The sequence below is a fragment of the Podarcis tiliguerta genome, assembly GCF_965153285.1.
Source record: "Podarcis tiliguerta genome assembly, chromosome: 2".
NCBI lineage: Eukaryota > Metazoa > Chordata > Lepidosauria > Squamata > Lacertidae > Podarcis > Podarcis tiliguerta.
The window spans coordinates 62,150,810-62,172,856 of NC_139535.1; the positions used below are offsets into that span (position 1 = coordinate 62,150,810).

At 42.1% G+C, this 22,047-nt stretch overlaps 1 protein-coding gene across 3 annotated transcripts in view; it reads left to right on the plus strand.

Annotated features, from left to right (window-relative positions):
* FLT4 (fms related receptor tyrosine kinase 4) overlaps positions 1-22,047 on the plus strand; it is an 86,625-nt gene that overhangs the window by 22,801 nt on the left and 41,777 nt on the right. For 2 of the 3 annotated variants that reach the window (XM_083418166.1, XM_083418167.1), the window contains exons 2-7: positions 6,097-6,193; positions 10,245-10,519; positions 17,310-17,422; positions 18,799-18,961; positions 20,197-20,336; positions 21,718-21,889. In XM_083418166.1, the coding sequence (XP_083274292.1) occupies positions 6,097-6,193; positions 10,245-10,519; positions 17,310-17,422; positions 18,799-18,961; positions 20,197-20,336; positions 21,718-21,889 (960 nt within the window). The remainder of the gene's footprint in view (positions 1-6,096; positions 6,194-10,244; positions 10,520-17,309; positions 17,423-18,798; positions 18,962-20,196; positions 20,337-21,717; positions 21,890-22,047) is intronic. The other variant, XM_083418168.1, reaches the window with a different exon arrangement.

Below are 22,047 nucleotides of genomic sequence, written 5' to 3' on the forward strand. Positions count from 1 at the left end.
TGTGATTATTGAACATGGGTTTGCCAGGGTAAGGGTTAATTTCTGAGTCTTAAAGAAGCAGTAATTGTTGTTGTTGTTGGCAGCTTCCAACATATATAAAAACATCATAAAACATCAAACATTAACAGTAACAATCTGATCTAATATAAAAAGTCACAATAAATTTAAAATAACGTATATCAAATACGTAAAGCAATATTCAGTCATCCTTTAAAATCTAATAGTAAACAGTAAGCACCTGGTTGACAGGAACAAAACCTGCCCTCTCCTTTACTCCACATGCTTTGCTGCTTTAATGTTCTTTTCCCTCCAGTCAGCTTACTTCTGGTATCAGAACTAGGCTGAAGGGGGAAAAGTTTTAAAGCAGCAGAGCATAGAGAATACGGCAAGAACAGGCTTGATTCTTATAGGATTTATCACTTTAGAGCCAAACTGGCAAGCATGAATGCTATAAACAAACATGCATCTGGTTTGGTCCTTCCTCCAACGCAACATTACATCTTTAGTTGCTACTGGTTCAATTTAAAATGTTATATTTACAGCCCAAGAAACCATGATTCACTGGTGTAGGAATGAGTGAAAAGCTCCACCACTCCCTGCTCTGAAACCTTCCCTCTTCTTCTTCTTCTTGTATGTTTAGCTGCAGAACTTTCCTGGTTTGTTAAGACATAGTTTCCTGTGATGTCTGAATTCAGAAACTTATCCTGATCTGAAGGGAGCACTTAAATCAGTTTCCCAGGTTGACATCATGGTAAACCATGGCTTAACAAACCAGGAAGTCTTATTTAAAGCCAAGCATGGGGGGGGGGGAGAAGATAAAACATGCAAACTCATTACTTAAGAATGAGATGCCAGGATCTTCAAGAACAGGGCCAACCATCCAGATGTGGAATCAGAATAAAAAGCCTGACTTATAACATGTGCTTTTCCAGATTATTTCAAAGGCAATGTACCTAGAGCAGCAATTATGATTGTCACTAACTTATTTTGAAAGCTCCTTTTTACTACGGCAAGAGACAGCAGTTAAAAGGGAACAAAAGATGAATCAAGGAATGTAGGACACATTGATAGGAGGAGTGGTTCCAAGATGACTGGTCAATACTACTGTCATCCTATGTTTCCCGCATTCCACCCCCCAGTACAATAAATGCAGTTTATGGTGTATTCCAAAGGATAGTTTGTTCCTTTTCCTGTTGTACTTGTGGAGAGCCTCAGACAGGATACATCTGCAGGAATCCCAGAACCTAAACCTGCACAGACCGTACATTTTCTTTCTCTCCCCCCTCCCACCCCCTGCAACCCTAGTATAGTGATGTTGCCTAACAGGTCATAAAGCTAAGAGAGGTGTCTTCAGTTTTTGTTATTTCGCATCCTTCCTTGTATCCTCCACCCAGTTCCACGGGACAATATTTGTGCCCAGCCCTCTGATCAGTTCTCATGAGCAGAACAGAGGAGCACCTATCTCTGCCCCAACCATTGTTTGCATGTTTTGCCTTTACCTAAAGGAAGCAACATGGGTTAGTTGCTGGCAGGGACATTGTTTCTAACAATGTGTTAGATAAATAAATAAATCTCAGCATTTGTAAGGAGGAGAGCTGTTTTGCAAGAGAGCCATGAGTGACACAGTTACATCTGCAGTTTCCCCATCTTCCTGCTGATGTGGCTCCGCTTTTTGAGAGCACCAACAAAGAAGTCCCAGCAGCAAAATTTGTGGAAGCATAGAGAAGGGTTTAGTGTGCAAAGCAAGGTGGTGTAATGCCTTAAATATGAGAAAGCGAGACATTTCACATATGTTTCTAGAGGGTACTTAACCCACGACACTTAGAGCTGTCATCCTTCAGAACCAATTACCTTCCTAACACATTGAATGCAATCCTATGTATGTTTACCCAGAAGTAATGGGGCTTGTATCTCAGTAAGTTTGTTTAGGATGCAGCTGCAGTGACCCATGTTTTAGAGGCAAGGAGTTCTCTCATTATATAGTGATAATGTCCTGCTTCAATGGGGGGGGGGGGAGGTCCTTAAGCCCTTAGTACACTGATTTCAGTGCCTGTTATGATTCTCCTCAGAACACTTCTAAACATGTACTGAGGGACAGTGAAATTGTTCCTGTGTCAATAGTGTCTAGCCATCTGGAGCCCAGAATTTATACTGGAGGCAGATATGTCCAGCAGTAAATTGGATATAAAGATTTGTATTCAGGACGGATCGGAATTATTTTTGTTTCAAAATGGTTATATTTTCATGGGATTTCACAAAAATGCTTTCATTTATTTTCATTAACACAGAACACATTTTTTGTACAACATCCAAACGTTTTCCCCACCCCTCTGTCTTTTCAGTCTAACTGTTTTGTTAAGTGATAGCTTCAGGGAGAAAAAGGATGCTTAACCCTTTCTAACTGTACCTCTTCCCTTTCTCCCACTCAGTCATTCTGTTTTCTTTCATCCTGCACTGCAAGTTTAGAACAGGTTTCCATCTTCCATTTGCAATTCCATCTGAATGTCAGGGATGCAGGACTTGAACTAGGAAGCTTCATGTCCAGGGAAAGGATCTAGTTTTGTGAGCAGCCAAGCAAGGATTACATGTGTTCAAGCCACATAGACTTGTTCATGTTCATAAAGATGTTTTGCATGAGCACCCCAGGCTTTCCTATGGAGGGAATTATTTATTTATGTTCACAAGGACTGAATCCCCATTCTGCACCTCAAAATGTACCCTTGACTGAGAAGAGACTGGGGAGGTGTTTCATGTACACTGCATCACAGCCAACTTCCCACTCCAGCTACTTCTAGATATATGCATATGTTATTGATATTTATTTTTCATTTCATTTCTATACCGCTTTATATTTTTACAGAAAAATCTCAAAGCGGTTTACAACAAATTAAAACATGAAATAAAACCATCCAGAATAAACATTACCAAAGAAAGTCAAATATAAAGTATACATTAAAAGTGACATAATTAACAGGAAACTAAAATATTATTTTAAAGATTTCAGCATAAAACATTGCTAGGGAGGTCAACTACAGAAAACACATTTAGCACAGCAAAGTTCACACAAAAAACCTTAACCATTTCAAAAGAAAGCATTACTAAAGGAAGTTGAATATAAAATGTACATTTAAAACATCATAATTAACAAGAGAATAAAATATTATCATAAACATAGAACATATCTTCTGCTGTTGCTGCCAAGTCCTGCCCACAGTAATTCATGGCAGGTGGTGGCTGCGGAAACTCAGGCTCAATGACCTGGGTCTGCACTAAGAGAGTTTCTGATGTACGCAGTGTTCTGCCTGCACTACTGTGAGAGAGGAGTAATACTCCATGTACATCCTCATTGCACATGGCCATAGTCATCTTCACATTGAAATGAGGTGGGAATTGTGAATGCAGGAGTTGCGTGCGCATGTCAGAATGCTCACAAAGCTCAAAGATCTACAATACTGAAAATTAGATGTGTAGCTTGGCAGACAGAACAAAGCCTCCAGATACTAGGAGCCAAGACTACGCTTGCTCAACTGAGCAGTGCGTTCCTCTTGCTTTTAGCTTCAGGGCCTAACAGTTCAGGCCACTAACTCCATTGGAGTGTCAGGGGCTGGATTTGGGTGTGGCTTTAATTGAGGAATGAAACACACAAGTTAACCATTAAAAAAAAATTAAAGCCCTTCCTCTTAACTAACATGGTGAAAATGAAAGCCAGAAGGACTTCAAAAAGCAGAAGGCAATAAAAATTTGTAACCGTGACCCTGATTCCTTTTAAAGTTAGTGGTGGAAAAATGCATGTATATAGGGACAGACCTCTCAGCCCAGTACCTTCTCCAGCCACATTATCTTTCATCTCTCCACCTCACACACGCACATGCTTAAGGACACTTCCTGAGCTGAATGCACTGACCAAAGCTTTCTCTACTATTTTGACCTCTAAGTAGTCAAATGTTCACCACCTAAGTCTAGGCCTCTGTAGTAGCTATGTTACCAGCACAACTGTGTCCAGGTACTTGTATGCCAAAGCCGATGGTTGACCTATCAGAGCGCTGATCTGACTCAGATCTGCTGAGCATCATGTGCTTTCAGACCATTCATTGGCCCCTCTGGACCTACCTATGCCCACTGTGGGAAATGAACAGAGGAGGTGCTATAACTTCCACTTGTTGCAGCTGGGTCCTTGTCAACTGCTGTAAAGTTTTCTAAATGGAAGGAATCTGAGCATGCCCCAAAATTTGTCTAAAATATAGCCCAAGAGTTTCGGACCATAGCAATAGGGTGATGCGTGTTCCCTCCACCGCCACCCTTCCTTCTGGAAGTTTCTTCACACTTTAGAAATCATGATACTAAATTTTGTGAGCAAAGTGGGGCAGGGGGGAAGCCACAGTAAGAAACTTGAGAGTGGGATGTGAGGGATCCACCCCCATCCTGCCATTCTGTATTGCTGCTGTGGCTCCTGTCACTCCTATTATTGCTCCTATTACTCCGGCCGCTACTACAGGAAAAGCATGGTTGGGAGACAAGCATGTCCGGCAGAGATAGAAGCTCGAGACTGCTGATGCCAGCCCAGTTTCTAAAGATATACCTAGTCAAATGACCACAGTCTGTGTGGCTTCTTGGCAGGAAGGAAGTGTAAAACAATTAAAAGGAGCAAGGATGTCTACACAAAACTAGGTTTTGGACAGGTCATTCTTATGACCTGGGTGCTGCCCTGCACGTTTCTCAGCCGCCTGTGGGAAATTGCTCCCCAAATGCCTTCTCTCTTCTGATTCCCTGGTATTCCTCTTACCTGCTTTCCCAGATTCTAATTTAGCCTGGGGGAACATGCCCTTTCTCTTCCAGATTGCCGTCCCCCTCAGCCTCCCACTGTTGTTGTAAGCATATAGGATGCAGTGGCCAAGGAATGCAAATATTTTAAGTTCATCTGGCCATGGTGTTTCTGAAAAACAAATACTGTTTCCCTTATAAAGCACCATGTATATAAATGTTCGAAGTGTAATTTATTTCTTATCATTTATTAATACTGTAAGGGGATATTGCACTGCTTAACTCATTCATTAAAGTAGCAGTCAAAAGTGTTACTGGGATATGAATCAACATAAGTTCAAGTGCTTACAGATATTTTCTCCTTTTGTAAAACAGAATGTGTGAATTTAAGGTGACAGATCTTTCCTGCTTTTGCAGGATGCCAGTAACCAGTAGACTGAAACTCGTGAAGCAAATCTTGATATACTACTACTAAGTGTTTCCTCCAATGTTAATTTATTTTCTATTTATAAAACAATTTTTTTAAAAAACACCTCTTTAAGTTTTGTGCAGCCTAAGGCTTATCCACACTTACCTTTCCGCTGCTCTTTCCAGACACAATCTGCACTTTAAAGCTCTGTGTCTGAGCACCTTTTTTTTTCTTTTTTTCTTTTTTTTTGCTTTGCAGTTTCCCCCTCCCACTCTTAAAAGCTCAGTCAGAGCAAATGACAATCCAAATGGACATTTGCTCCAGTTGAGCACTAAAGAGGAGGTTTGGGGTAGAGATGGGAAGGCCTGGGGTGGGGAAGAAAAATTGGGGGGAGGGGACCAGTCCCCCCCTCCTTTTTTCCCCAAAGCCGTTTTTTTCAGTTTGGGAAAAAACAGGGGGGAAACCTGGTTTTCCAGGTTTTTTCCAGGCTGTCCCTTCTCTAGTTTGGGGCAAAAAACAAAAACAAAACACACGGACACTGAGCTTTTAAGTGTGGACCTGTGCCTGCAAATAGCATGGCCAAAGGTAAGTGTGTTGTTTAGTCGTTTAGTCATGTCCAGCTCTTCGTGACCCCATGGACCAGAGCACGCCAGGCACTCCTGTCTTCCACTGCAGTTTGGCCAAAGGCAAGTGTGCATAAGCCCTAAAAAAGAACAATGTATAATTACAACACTGAAACAAAAACACAACCTAAAGCCTATAAAACAGCAATATAAAAACACATATAAAAGTGAATTTAAAAAAATAGACAAACCTGAAATATCAAATGTAGTTAGCTCATGATGGTTGATTGATAGAACTACTAGAGTAGATAATAATGAGTGACTGTTGTTCTGTACTATGAACTTGTTTCTTTCTCTCCCTAGATCTAGTGAGTGGCTATTCTATGACCCCACCCACACTCAGCATCACAGAAGAAGAATACGTGATCAACGCTAAGGACACATTGAATATTACTTGCAGGTAAGATTAAAAGAACAGTGCCTTTCACAGTTGCCAGCTGTTGTGCCAAAGATTCTGAAAGACCTTTCAAAGACACTCAGTGGGAAACCTCTTTCTGGTTTCTGGACTGGTGGAAAAGCTGAACTTAAGTTGACTGGTTATGAATACTTGGGACAGAATTGTGGCTCTCCATTTGTGATAGGGGAATTCTGGGTCAGGGCAGCCAAGAACTGTCAATCATAGCCTATTATAAAATCAGGGGGAACGCTATACATTATGATCACAACCTCCACATTTACTGATTACAGACACTTGAGGGCTTATAGTAATATTTGACCAATGGATTTTAGTACGCTTTCAAGAAAATGCATGGAATTAGTATTATTTTCACCTGAGCTCCAAATTCAAAAAAGCAACAATAAAAGCAAGTTCGAGGGCATATATTATCAATGGTTGAGTGCCAAAGAACATTGCAACTCACTCTGCATGCTGAAAGAGTCTTGAACAGCCCACATAGCAATTCACTTAGGAAATGAAAAGGGCTTTTAAAAGTGTGTAATCATGACAAAGAGCAATCCCATCTTAGTACTGCATGCTTTCCAGCAGTTTACTTGGAAGGAACAGGAATTAGGTTTGTAGGTCTTTGCTGTGGCAGGCAACCATGCAGCCAGGACCTAAAAATTAATGCCCGTTCAAGCATGCACAGGCAGTGTGGTCATGTAGCTGCACTTTCCACAGATTCTTTCTACCTAAAGCCTGTGTTGCCTGTTCTTTTCTTCCCCAGGAAACCCTGATCTGCACCTTGAAAAATGTAGCATAATTTAGTATGGTTGAGTGCACATCTCCAACCTACTATGTACCCACTTAACTTTTTGCACATATGCCCTTATCCTAAGCCTGTTGGGTAAAACCCTTCCTTCATTGCCTCCTCCCAAGGACAGAGCAGCAACTATGCTAAGGTTATATCTTTATTTATCTGACAGAGGCTTACAGGGAGCAGGAAAGTGTCTTATTTCCAGTCTGAGCTCTTATGTGCAAAGCTGCCCTTGCCAAAGCAAAGAGGCTGATCTGTTCTTTGAGTTATCCAAGGGAATCTTCCCAAATAGCAGTTAACTCTGTTTTGAGCCAGCTCATCTTTAAATCTCAAGGGGGATATGACCAGAAACCCGCCTCATGCTAGGATGAAAACAGCAGGAAGGAAGTATTCCTATCTCCTGCTTCCAGACCACATATTCAATGCAACTTAAAGCTGGTCAACAGATCTGGAAAAGAATGGGGCCCATATCCTTCATTGGTAGCATGGCTATCCTCCCCACCAACACTTACCTCTCCCAAAGTTCGGCTCCCACATTTTTCATTAACATTCAATGATGTAGAAGAGCCATAGCTCAGTGGTAGAGCTCATGCATTGCATGTAGAAGTTCAGTCTCTGGTGCCTCAACCCCACAGACCTAGATCCCTGCAAACCCTGCTTGTTCTGTCTGGGTGATTTGAAAGCAAACAGCGAGGACAATGGCTCAGGGGTGTGTGGACACAGTTGGTCAGTGCTGCCTGCAAACAGTGCTTTCAGTAGGGAGCTGCATCTCTTTACTTGCTCCACATCTAAATGTTGTCTATGATGTCACGCTGTAGGGCACATGGGGAAAATAGCCTTGTGGGCGAAATGGTTTCACCAAGAAGGAGATTTACCATATCATTCTTACTTACCTAGTACCGTCATCTCCACTACCTTCTCCCTGCAACAGCTGCTTAATTTGAATCAAATTCCTACTTGTTCAGACGTCTTTAATCTTGCCCAGCTGTGCCTCAGAGTCTCTCCTCTGGATCATAGACCATCCTGAATGGACATGGTTCACATTAGTGAGAGCCGGGGGAGTTGAATTGCAGAAATATGCAACATCTCGGCCATGGGGGGAAAACATGGTTGGGAGGATGCTCAGAGGAGCCAGTAGGAGATTTCTGAAATAAAACATAATTATTTCAAATGAGTATGAAGCAAACGCTCTCCTCAGATTTCACTGGAGAATTGGAGATAGATTTGTTTGTCCATGTTGTAACTCAAAGAAGAATGTTCTGGCTGCTGCTTGTGAGCAGCATTTAAACTTACCTTAACCATCCCAACTTTCTCTGCAAACCTCTGAAGTTTTTGCCTGTTTGCACATGTAATATGATACTGGTTTTCGTTTACTAAGTAGCAGTAGAATATGCACAGTGCACCAACTGCTAGTTCCTGTCCAAACGTTGAATCCAGAATGACTGGATATTCCCCATTCTATCTTGTTATCATCCTGACCTTGATTCCACTCCACATGCCTCACACTTTTACTTGGAGAATTTATACAAATTAGTTTCATAACTTGAGCATGTTCAGTTTTCTGTGATCTTTGGGGTACCGTATATCTCCAAACTGTGCTAGTTATTGATGTGAAGAAACTTACATGTGCATTGATTACACTACAGCATGAAAAGGAGTCTTTATGCGATTGTATACTTGCATCAGGCTTTTTGTTCTGTGGTTTCAACTATGACTATATAGGCACATGAGCAGTGATAAAACCACAGTGCAAAAAGGAATCTGGATGTGTTCAAGTAGTCACATCAGGATTCCTTTTTGTGGTATGATTTCATCAGTGTCTGCACATTGGCAACTAATAAACAGGGCAGGGGGTTATGTTGAAGTGAAAACTGTAACAATGCACAGCCATTGAAAGTCCAGGAAAAAAACCCCAGAAAATTAATCACTAACTCATCAGTGCAGCTCTGCCAACATGATTAGGTAATTTGGAACCCTGGAGAAAAATCTCTGGAGAAATTCATATGAGGATAACTTCACAAGCATCCCTAGATTAAACAAAAAGATTTAAAACAAATTCCTACATAAACATGCCTTGGGCAGCTTCATTATAGAGAGGATATAAAAGATGCATGCAATTCTTATTCAAGAACTGAGAAGTAGAGCATATGGAAACTGACAGCTGAGCTCCAATAAGAGATGCATAAGAAGCTGGTACTACCAGGCCTTACTTTGTACAACATGGATAAAGCAAGTACCTAATCAGTCAGCATTCAGACAGAAGTGAGAACTTCTGCTATCTGCAGTTTGATAATGTGACTGTACAGTGGAGTCTTGTAATTGCCACAATAGAAAAGAGGGAATATGAACACACACACACAGAGTCCAGCAAAGATAAGCAGTAGCCAAATATAATTAGTGGCATGAAATAACAGGATGGGCCTGCCTTGCAAAAGTGCCTGGAGGAATTTTGCTGTTGTGGATTGTCAGTTTTCCAAACTATCAGCATCTCTAGAAGCTGGGAACCTTTAACTGGGATACTTCTGTGAGTTGGATGACACAAGGACTGTCAGCCTTCGTAATCAGACAAATGTAGTGACCACCACTTTCCCTCTTCCTCTCAGATGATGAGTGGGCCTTGCCTGTGACATCTCACTGTACTTTGGGAATGCTCACCCACCTTCAAGGTCCAGGACAACTGCAAGGGCAGGCCCACCCTCCTCCAGCTCTAAGTTGGGAGACAGGTTTAACCCTGGAAGTGCTGGAATGTGGAGAAGCTTGCAAAGCAATGAGACATCTTGCAACTCTGCAATTCTCTCCATGGTGGCATTACATTTGTGACACTTTTTGGAAAACAACAACAACCATATATATGCTGTTTTTATAGTAATAAATAATAAAAATAAATGCTGAGAACCATACACTAAATATTTCTCACTTCTACATGCTTAGTGTGCTAGATAGAAAGGGTCAAGCTTTCTTCACAGGTGAGAAGTTGTCACACTTAGGCTGCGTACACATTCCTATTTACTCTTCATCCAGTGTGCTCCTACCGCTGATTTGGAAAGCAGGGTACATGCGACATGTTAGCCACAATCCACATCTATCTTGTGGATTCTATGATTCTGTATTAGAGGAGGAATGCAGCTGAATCCCTAAATTTGCAATGCGGACATTAGAAATGGAGTAGTAAAGGAATTTTAGAATGCCATACCTATTATAGAAGGCCATAGTAACACATCTAATTCTGCTTCTGTTATTCCTTTTGTTCTGGCGAAGAGGGCAGCACCCCCTGGAGTGGTCGTGGCCTGGAGGCCAAGAGGACACCGTCCAGATTGGGAAGGAGAGCGATTCAGTGGTGTTGGTGAGTCTCGACGGTGTCCAAACAGTCAAGGAAGAGGATTGTGAGGGCACTGACACAAAGCCCTACTGCAAGGTCTTGACACTGACAGGGACTCAGGCTAACGACACGGGCTACTACCGCTGTTACTACAAGTACATCAATGCCAAAATCGAGGGCACCACTGCAGTCAGCACCTATGTATTTGTGAGAGGTAAGAGGGTAAAAGACCTGCACAGCCAAAACAGATTGAACTCCAGGTGGAAGAACGTATTGGCCAAACTGCATTCCAGCCTTAAAAAAAAAAAATTTTTGTTGTTGAAACTCTGTATTACATAGCAGGTTGCTTAAGGAAAAGCTACTTGGAGTTAAAATCATTGTGAAGAGACAGAGGTTACTATCCTCTGAAAGGGAAAGGTTATCACAGTTTCAAATGATGTAAGATTGATGTGCCCATGTACAGTTTTGCCTGCCTGCCTCTATCCTGACTTACTCTATCATGGCATGCATGGCAGTCAATTTGCAACGTTGATACTGAGTTCCTACACCATGCTGTTAAGGCTTCACTGTTATCTAGGTCAGTGGTTTCAGAGCCAGGGAGCCCACTTTTAACCTAAACATGCATTTGGAGACCCAATTCTCCCCCCCCCCTTTTTTTTTCTTTTCTTGTGCCATATATTTGCATGGCAGTATTGCTGCTGTTTCAGCCCACATTGGATCAGGCCACAACCCAGTCGTGGTCCCCAACCACCAATTGAAACCAAGGATTTAGGTGGCTTGGAATTACATTAAATATACATAGTTGCATATGTTGTTCTGGAAGGGCACCACCTGTACCTTTGTGCATCAGATAGAAGGGCAGTGTTAAGAGAGGCTGCAATTGCAGCTATCCAACCTATTTGCAGCAAAACTGTGTGTATGTTTACCTGAAAACTGTGTGTATGTGTATGTTTACCTGAAAGAGCAGGAATTCTACATCATGACTGAAACTCTACGCTGCCTATGCAGACACACGGTATTTATTGGTTTATTGTGTAGAAGACACTGAGAGGTCACCCGGTTGGGGATGGCTGTTCTAGACTACTCAGATGTTGTTTGTGCCCTGGGCACAGCGCAAAGTGATAGAGGCTGAGGACATACATGAAATAGTTTTTATTGTTTAGGTTTCTATGGTGAAATCGCTTTGAGTTGTTTTAGTGATTCATAAATGGAATGAAATAAATAATTGAATAAGAAGAAGGGGGGAACCCCAGAGTATATAGAGGAATCTGTAAGAGAAATTTGATGTTTCCCCATCCCCACCAGTTCTGAGGTGGCAAAGGTTCCTCCCGCCACCCATCTCTAGCACCTGGTCATCCTTCACGTCTGCAAATGCTTCTCTGTATTCTGGTTTCCTCTCTCATCTGCATAACGATGATTAAATCCAGGGGAGTTGAAGAGGGGTGTCAAGTCTTCTGCTGAGAACAAATCAGTATTCATCCTCTTGTGTGGGATTTCTGATTATAGGCTCTGACTAGGGGATTCAATTACACTGGTGCCTGGGGTGAATGTTTCTGTCAGGCTGGAATGCAGGAATTTTTAGTTCAATGGCACCCTAGAACCACAGCAGTGGCCTTGTCTAGGTTTTTGTTGTTGTTGTTGTTGTTTTAAAGAGAGAAATTAAATCAATTGTTTGGAAGGGAAGGGTGAAACGCAGGAGCTGTTTTGAATAAAACTGAAGCAGAGAAGGATGAAAAACTCTAGTGCTGGAGTCAGAGAGGGTGTAGGAGGCAGAGATTCTCTTTACCCCAATCACATACTGTTTTGCCTCTGGCACCTGAATCATAATTTGTGTGTGATATAGCTGGATCTTCCAAACTCCCTAGATTTTTGCCAGTTAATGAAGTCATGATGTGTTACATTTTCTGCTTTTAAAAGCCTTAAAATTATCCGTTGAGTATGTCCTGTCAGTCAAGCATAATTTTAGATTAAAATTAGGAAAGATTGTGCACTAGGGGTAAAAAATCTAGGCTCTCTTGTTCATATAGACCTCACTAGTGCTTTGTGATTTTTGTGACTGTGAGGACATATTAATTATCTAGATTTCTTTAAAACACAGATGCTGCAGGATTCTGAGAACACTTTCTAAAGCATTCCACTTATCCAAAAAACAAATCCTAACCTTTCGTCCCCATTCACCAACTCTGTTTGTATGATCAAAAGTGTAACTTGAAGGAGCAATCCTAATACCCAGACGGGTTTTGCTGTGCTAGCTCTTGACTGGTTCAGCAGAGAGGTCCAGATTAGACCCCTCACCCCTTCCCCACACAGGAATATCCCTTTCTAAGGGTTTGCACTGACTACCACCCACTGCTTTTAGTGAGTGCAGTGGGGAACCAGTGGGTGGACTAGAGTTTGCTCTCCCCCTCACGCACGCCAAATGAAGAGGCACATCTTCCACTCTAGGGCAGTGGATTGCATGTTTGGATTGTTCTGCCATCTACCTAGTAAACTTGGGGATGAGTTTCAAAATGAGATATAATAATTCTAAAGCACAAAAAATGCATTCATCTGGTTTGTGGTGGCTAAGTGAAGAGCAAGCATGTGCTGTGCAGAGTGCTGTGGTGAGCTGGTCATATCTATCTGTTTCAACACAGATTGGCAAGCACCAGAAAAAATGACAATGCAGTATTACGATTTCATCTTGGTGCCAAAAATCTGCCTGTACAAGCAGTAATGAGAAATTAAAGCAGAACATAACATCTGAATTGGTGACTGACTTTGCCACTGGTGTTCTGCCTCACCTTATTTTCTTAAGAGTCTTGGCTGAGGGCCTTTGTGAAATTATATTTTATAATGGAATGACAATGGGCTTTTACTTGCAAGAAATACTCACATAAGTATCACTGGCACTTTCCATACTGGTTACCCTGGCACATAGTTCAGGCCACTTCTAGTTCTATAGTTGTGGTCATTACAATTATCAACAAGAAGATGCATGTCATCTGTGATGTCACTAGGCAGGGTGGGGAACCTGTAGCCCTCAGGATGTTGTTGGACTCCAACTCCCATCAGACTCAGCCAGCGTGGCTATTGATTATGGGGGTTGTGGTCCAACAACATTTAGAGGGCCAACAGTTTGCCCAGCTTTGTTATAAGTGAAACCTGTTCATTCTCTGTCACTTCTCCACTCCAAATCACTCTCCTAACTTCTTTCCTCCTGCACACTTCGAATTGCTTGTTCCCCCTTGGCAAACTTGCATTTGGAACTGCAAAGAGAAGAAGATAGAAAGTGCCTGCATGGGCAATTTGGAACAAAGAAGGAACGAGTGGGAAGAAAAAAAAACCCTAAGCCTTGCCTGGTCTCTTCTCCAAATTCCCCACCCGCAATGCTGCTTTTCTTTATAAAGTAAACAACAGTATATTAATACAGCTTATTGACACTTACTTGATTTTACTTTTGCACGACAATCCATTCATGGGTGGTCTTAATTTTTGCTATACTTTGGGATGAGAATATCTGACCAAAATGTGCTGGGAATCACAACCACATGGTAGGCTCCCATGCTGCTCAGACCAACTTTCCTTGCCAGCATCATTGACCTCAGAGGAAGGCAATGGTGTTGGTACTCAGGTGACCCCCTCTGTATGAATGTTAAAACATGGAGCACCATGGGAACCAGGAATGCAGAAGTGGTCCTGATGCCATTCCAGCAGTAGGTGAATTGACCCTCAGATGTTTGAAATTATAAGATGCGATAAGCTCATTCATTCATTCAGCACTGGCCCCCAGTCCTTGCCCCACACCTCAGCCCCCAAACTCAAAGCCACACTTCAGCTTTCTCCTCCATAATAACGTTCATCATTGCTTCTTCTCATGTGCATAAATACATGCGTACATCATTTCTTTCTCCTAAGCATGTCCCCCACTAAGTTACATGTGTCCCGTCCCCCCATAACTGTCCACCCTTCAAATACTTAGAAAACAGGGAGTCAGTGTTCAAAGAGGAATTGCAATTGCTTTTGGGTTATGTGGATATTAGTGTAGATTATGGACTTTGGATATTCAGAATCCAGTCTAAATATAATATGGGCAATTAATAGTGAGCCCCTGTGGTTTGCCAGCTGAGCAACTGTTGCTGGTATTTTAAAATAAATCATTCTCCGATAACAAACTCAAAATAACAATAGCCAGAGGCATTAGAAGTTTGGCAGGAATTTCCCCTCATGAATGTTAGTTCTCTCTTAATCTAATCTGCCCTTGGTCTTTGCTATGAACATCTGTGGCTGCTCTTCAAATACATCCTGGAGGAATATTTATATAAAAACACAGAGATGGAATAAAATCCAAAACCTCTAGTCAGGAGCACTTAGCAGCAAAGAAGCTGATGTACAACACTGCCCATGAAAATATGTCTCAATCATGACCCCGTGCTGCAATTGTAGGATGGTGAAATGGGTTTCTTCTCTCAATTTAGAGCTAACGTGCTCTTTGCTAGCATAACGGGGGCCTAAGTTGGAGATTTGTGTATATGTTACAAACTTCTGAAGAACAGTGCGAGGCAGCATGATTAGAATGTCAGACTAGGTTCAGGAAGACCTGAGTTCAAAACCTCATTCATTATACGTATAGTCTTGGGCCAGCTGCTATCTCTCAACCTAACCTCCCTCACAGGGTTGTTGTGAGGATAAGAAGAGGGGCAGGAAGACCAGCGTATGCTGGCCTGAGCTTCTTAGTTGAAGGTTATAAATGTAATAAGTACATAAACTGTGGTCTGATATCTGAGTTGTCAAAGGGATGGGGAATGGTACATTTATTGTCACTGACCTCCTACGATAGCTTCCGCAATTTGCATCATGTCTCTAACCCTAACCCTAACCTTAAGTTTCCCTTCCTTTCTCCAACTTCTCAAGGATGTCATTGTTACAAAGGCATGAAGTGCCTTCCTCCAAGTGCTTGCTACCAAGTTTATACTTGTTTTATCTCTACATTTAAGGGTTGTGGCTCAGGGGGTAGAAGATCAGCTTATTGAGCTAGGTAGACCAATGGTCTGACGTGTTATATAAGGCAGTTTCCTATGTTCCTACATACTCAACAGCCATTTAAAAAATATTCAGACAAATGACAATTTTTCCTGTATGTGAGTGAGAGAGAGAGAGAGAGAGAGAGGATATAACCAACCACTACAACAAGTTTTATTATACTATGACAGACCCAGTAAAAAAGGTAAAGGTACCCCTGCCCGACAGACCCAGTACAATCAAATTAAAACACCAAAATCATACAGTTTCTAATATTCACTGATTTAAAATACTATATATGGTACAATGAAAACAAATCAAGATACCAAGTAAACTGAAACAATCCCTTTATGGTTCTCTGCAGCAGAAAATAGAGATCTTCCATTCCAAATTGTTCCATGACATTATTTTGTTTGTGTTAGCCAATAAATAGGTAGCCCAAATACCATTCACAGGTACTTCCTGGGTATTTTAGTAGGATGGGATTAGATAATTAATTCTCCTCATCTCTATGAGAATATAATGATGATAGCAGCTAGGACCTTAAAAGGGTCTGAGGCCTAAGTCCAGCACTCTCTCTGCCTTTAGGGGCAATGCTAGAGCACCTCATGGACACCCACACAGTTGTTATGCATAGGTGGGGAGCTTCACTGTAGCCCGTGAGTGACAGACATTTTAAAAAACCCACCGTCCATTTTTTCTTCTGCCTTTTAAATCCAGAGTTGGAATCTGGAGTCCACATTGACACTGGATATGACTGTGTGGGTTAAAGAAGATTGCCAGCCTCTCCACGCATGTGGAGAAGGTTCTCTGAAGCTTTCTTTGTGTCTTCATTTTAGCATTTGAATTTGTGGGTTTTTTAATTGGAATTTGTTGTTTCTACTATGGCCACAACAATGGATTTGTATAGATTAGCCTTAACTACAGGAATTCTGTAAGGAAATCTGGCCGCATGAAATCCAAGTTGCCGTTGAGCTATCGTATGGCTTGCTACCTCCGCCCCCTTATTCCCTTTTCTAAAATTCTACACTGCAGGATAATCTATTAATTCCAAATATGCTGAAAAAGAAAGGAGCAATAAAAATTTCTTGAATACTTCTGTGGGGAAAACAGTTTTCTCTTAATGTCAAGAAAGACAATAAGCAGGAGCATTCTAAGCTTGGCTGCTGATAAATTGGATTGACAAAACAGACATGAAAGGCAGTTGGCCTACTTTCCTGACTCATGTTATTGTTCTGCAAGTCAGGGCATGAAAATTGCTGAGTTATGAAGCTAAAAAGATTGGGGAAAGGCATTATTCATGCTAAAGAGATTAGCAGTAGTACCCATATTCAGAATTGTACTTAACTAATTTCCATCCTGTCCTTTCTCTGAGGGGCTCAGAAAGGTATATATGGGGCTGTCCTATTCTGTCCTCTCAAAAACCCTGTATAGGTTATTCTGCAACAGACAGTTCGGTTGAGCAGAGATTTGAATCCAGATCTCCCCCTTTCAAATCAAGCACTCTGTCCATTATAACTCACATCTGAAGTGATTACTAGAACATACTAGCACAGAGCACTGAATTCAAAATAAGAATTAAGCAGACAACCTAAATTAACAAAAACAGCTAAACATATAGCTACACACAGGTCTGCTGCCTGAGTTAATGGAAACATAGGCAGTTTCCTAAAGTTTACTATGATTCCCTTTGCTTTCTGGGTGCCCTTTTGTTGTTGTTGTTGCTGCTGTTGATTAAATGAACTGGTAACCTAAGTTTGTAATCCTATACCCTTTTTGCCTGGGAGTAACTACCACTGAACTAAGTGGTGCTTATTTTTGAGTAGGCATGTATAGATTTGCACAATAAGACTGTTCATACATTTCCCATCTCATATTTGTACCTGACTCAGTACAATGTCCTGCAGATTTTAGCTAACTTTTTTTTTTTAAGCAGCAATGGGGGAAAATAACTATATTTTCCTTGTTTTCTCCAATTCTGCGGCTCTTCTTTCATTTCTCAGATTATGAGCGGCCATTTATCAATAAACCAGAGGCTCTTCTTATCTACAAGAAGGAGAATATCTGGGTCCCATGCCTGGTATCTATTCCAGACCTTAACATCACTTTGCTCTCGGTAAGAAATCTCCCTGTGGGATGACTCAGGAATCTGCCTTATTTCAGTCTGAAGGGGAACAGAGAAAACACCTGGGGTGTGTATGTGTGAAAGAAAAACAGAAAAGAAAGAAACCCACTAAAGGTGTTGTCCTTGCAAATCTGGATGAAATCCCTGGATGTAACCCCTGTGGATGTTTCCCAGTAACAGTTGTGGTTCCCCCATTTTGGACTCCCTTGCACTGCTGATTTCAGAGTCCCTTCAGATTGCTCTGAAACAGGGATGGGAGACCTGCTGCCCTCCAACTCTCATCAGCTCCAGCCAGTATGGCGAATGGTCAGGGGGAGGATGAGAACTGCAGTCCCAACAACATTACAGATTACCCATTCCCACTCTACAGTGTTAATGATCTTCTCTGAAGAGATACTCCAGCATTATAATATATTATAATCTGGAGAAGGAAGTGGAACTCCTAGGGAGGGGAGGAAAACATTTCATATATATATTCAGTTCTCTCTAAGGAGGCTTCATTTTCTGGCAAACTAGCATCAATTTATGCAGTTCTCCTTTTCTGGGTGTCGTACCCCACTTTCTGCAGGCTGTGAGAACCATTTCACATGCATTGTTCCACCAAGTATACACTTTTCTGGGTGATGCATCCAATCATAGCCCCTGGTGTTTGTACCTGTATGATGCATGTTTTTGAAAATACATCTTTGCTTACATTTCAGAGTTTTAAAACCTATTTGGTGCACACCCAAATATAGCATGTGAAGCAGCCCTTTGCTAAAATGCATAAGCTGCAATCTTTTAAGGGGTTTCCCAGTTTTTAACAATGCTTGAAATCCTACAAGAGTCATGGGAAACTATGGAAAGGACCAACACACTGCTTCATCTGCTGCTATATTTACACTTCTCATGAAATGCAAAGAGAAACATTTGTCCTGGGAGGCCAGAACCAATTTCCGTATCTGAGGGAAATGGCAGGCTGTGCACAGTGTAACCTCACCAGTGTCGTAAATTCATGCCTTGTGTTCCTAGCCATGTAGTTCAGTCTCCTTCACTCTTTGGGTAAGCTGTCCTCTCAGCCATTTTTCTTGCCTCTTCCTCTCCTAGAATCGCAACAGTCGCATGACCAAAGCTTCATTGGAAGTGCATTTGGATTTATGTTGGGGGTGTCAGTAGAAAAAGGCCACAACCTCCCCACCCCCCACAAAAAAGCCCCACAGGGTCACATACTGAAACAGAAAGCTGTCTATAAGTTTGGAGGGATTTCCCCACTCCGTCAGGTGTGAAATATTGGAACTGGTCTTGAATAGCAATTCAAAGAAATGGAGGATGCAGCAGTAATGATATCACCCTGCACGTCTCTTTAAAAATATTTTATCTGTTTCTAGACAACCTCTCCCATATATCCAGATGGGAAGAACATTCTTTGGGACAACAAAAAAGGAATGCTGGTCCCCACTCACCTGATCAAGGACTCCTTGTTTGTTGAGTGCGAAACTTTCATTGATATGAAGCCCCGCAAATCAAGTTTCTTCCTTGTCCACATTGCAGGTGAATTTTGGAACAGAGTCAGTCACTGTGACAATCAACCTCTTAAAAGTGCTCAGGCAGTACGACAACCATTTTTCACACATGAGGCTTCCAGCCACTCTTGCTGCAGTCCCTTTGTAATGTGATTATGAAACCTGCTATGACCAGAAGGCTTGTTTTGTATTAAAAATGCCTCTGGTTTGCCTGCTACATCATCAACAAACAGCTTCAATTGTCATGCCCATGACTTCAAGCCATAATTGAGGGATTGATTTAGAAGGTGAGGAAGGCTCCAGGCACTAGTTCTGGACCTAATCACCCAGACAATCGCCTCCAGTTCCCTCTGAGCCATAGGCCCCAACAGCAGCACAACTGCCCTTGCTCTTAAGGGCTTATTAGTTTCCATGCCTGGTCAAGATGCCACTAGATGTGGATAGGCATTGGCTGAGTAGTGTATCACTCCAGGAACAGGCATGTCCCTTTAAACTTCTCCATCCATCTCAGTGAGGGCAGAACCTGGCAACCACGTCAAAGGTAGGAGACTTGGATGGGTTTCAGCCATTATCAGAACAAGTAGTCACTGCAGTGCTGTCTGAGGTGCTGCTCCTCCAACATGACCTCTCCCCGCCCATAAGTCTGATAGATGCATGTTTGTGCCTAAGTACAATTGTGAAAATGCTAAATCTTACATAATAAAAACCAAAACACACATGCATTCACAGTCTTGGGAACAGGCAACCTGTGGCATCAGAGAACATTTCAGAATAAGGTAGGATGACGTGAAATGAAATGAAAGTTTAAAAAATAAGGAAGCAAAATAAGCAATGTCTGGGTGCAAATAAACCCTCACATTCTATCTGTGCTATCTACAATGGCAGTCATCATTACCCCTTCAAATGGCCACATATTCCTTGTTCAAAATGCACTTTTTGATATGGCACACCCTCATTCCTATTCCCTTCATATATCTTGCTATATTTTGTAGGATGTCAATTGACAGTTGAATAAGGAAGTAATCAACAAACTTTAAGGTAGGGGGTTTGACCATCCAGAACCACAGTAGTTTGATAACACAGACAAATGGCTACAGAATTAAGCAAATATATGGTGGGGGGCATCTTAGACCAATGAGCCTGTGTTGTGTGGTTTGATTTTATTTTTTATAAATTTGTTACAATTTTGTAGCAAGAGTTCTGCCCCCCCCCCCCCAAGGAATAACTGTATTTGTTTAAGTAGTTGCCTTACTTTTACACCAGGGAATGAACTTTATGACATCCAGTTGTTTCCAAGGAAGGCCATGGAGCTTCTAGTGGGAGAAAAACTATATCTCAACTGTACAGTATGGGCTGAGTTTAATTCGGGAGTTGATTTCCAGTGGGATTACCCTGCGAAACAGGTAGGAATTGACATCATCTTATGCAGTTTTTGCTTCTATGAGTGGTTTGTGTGCACTACTTTTAATTTTGGATCCATGGAGTGGAAGCGGAACACACACACACACACACACACACACACACTCCAATTCATGCATAGTTGACAAACCTAATTACACTGGTATAGTCACATCTGATGTTCCTTGTACTCTCTGCCTTGTTACTTGCAGCCTTCCTTTCCCCCTAAATTTGCTCCCTGCAGAGAAAAAATGAAATAGCAATTCCTTCCCGAGTACATGCCAGTTCAATCCAGTTTGGGGTATGTTTGCATTCACAATATCCCTGACACCTCCATCACTGCTGGGATGGGCTGCAGCTCTCTGGCACAGCATCTGCTGTGCATGCAGAAGATCCATGGCATCTCTAGGTAGGGCTGTGAATTGCCTCCTGCCTGAAACCCTGGAGAGATACTGTCAGTCAGTGTAGACAGTACTGAGCTGGAGCAAGCAATGGTTCTAACTCGGTGAAAGGCAGCTTTCTGTGTCACAACAGCCCTACTCATATGTTTAAAAGAATGGGCGTAGAGAAAGACGTGTATGCCAGCCCTGCCCCAAAGGTCACTGTCCCCGTAGGCTCCATCCCCAACATTTCTGGAACATTTTGCTGAGCAGGCTAAATGAGATCAAAGGTTTACCAAGAAAGATGCAGAGGGAGGCTCCTGTGCAGGAGTTTCTTTGGGGAAGCAAGCTAGGGTGACAGAGAAAAGAGACTTGCCTCCTCCAAGTCACAGTGAGAGTCTTTGCTCCCATATTGACCCACCTTGTAGACTTACCTGTGCTTGTCTTCATCGCTCCTTTTTCTTCTTGACTCCTTATCTGGGAGTTATATGTGTTTGCAGAGGTGTTCACACTTCACATCCACACAGTTGTGCAACACCTCGTATGTCTGGAAGTTCTTCTATGCATGCACAAAATATCCCTCCACACAGCAAGCTAACATGTCAGGGGAAAACTTTTTACCCAAAAACTCTCCTTGAAATGGTGGTTTCCCTGTATACAAAGAATTCTCTTGTATGAAGGAACATCCAATCATATGAGCTCTGCCTGCAAGTTGATGTGGTTTAGCCCAGATACAATTTTACTTTGCCAGCTGGGATTAGGCTTTTGACTACTCTGTCACCCCCTTTTAAAATCAGCCTTCTCCAACCTGGTGCCCTCTGGGTATTGTTTGACTACAACTTCCAACATCCCTGACTGTTTGCATTCTGGCTGGGGTTGATGTGAGTAGTCCAAAGTACCAGGAGGGCACCAGGTTGGGAAAGCCTGCTGCGGTGGGGAGGGCATCCTAATATTTCCTAATATCTTATATGTTTATTCCTTTCCTTCTGTTGCCTTCGTCTGGCAGATGAACCGGAAAGTCACAGAACTGCCTGAGAGGCGCTCCCAGCAGACACACACTGAACTTTCTAGCATCCTGATCATCCAAAATGTGAGCCTACAAGACCTGGGAAAATATACATGCAAGGCTAGCAATGGGGAGCAAGACTTGAAGGAGAGCATAGATGTCATCGTACATGGTAAAAACCATTAACTCAGGATAAGAAAACCTTGTAGGTGCTTCTGGTGTGTTAGCATGGTGGCAAACAGTTTAAAGGCAGCTGGTGTCCTTTGTGAAACAGTGGAGAAGATCAGATAAGATAAAGGAAGCAGCGGAGAACTTCCTGTGAAGACTGAC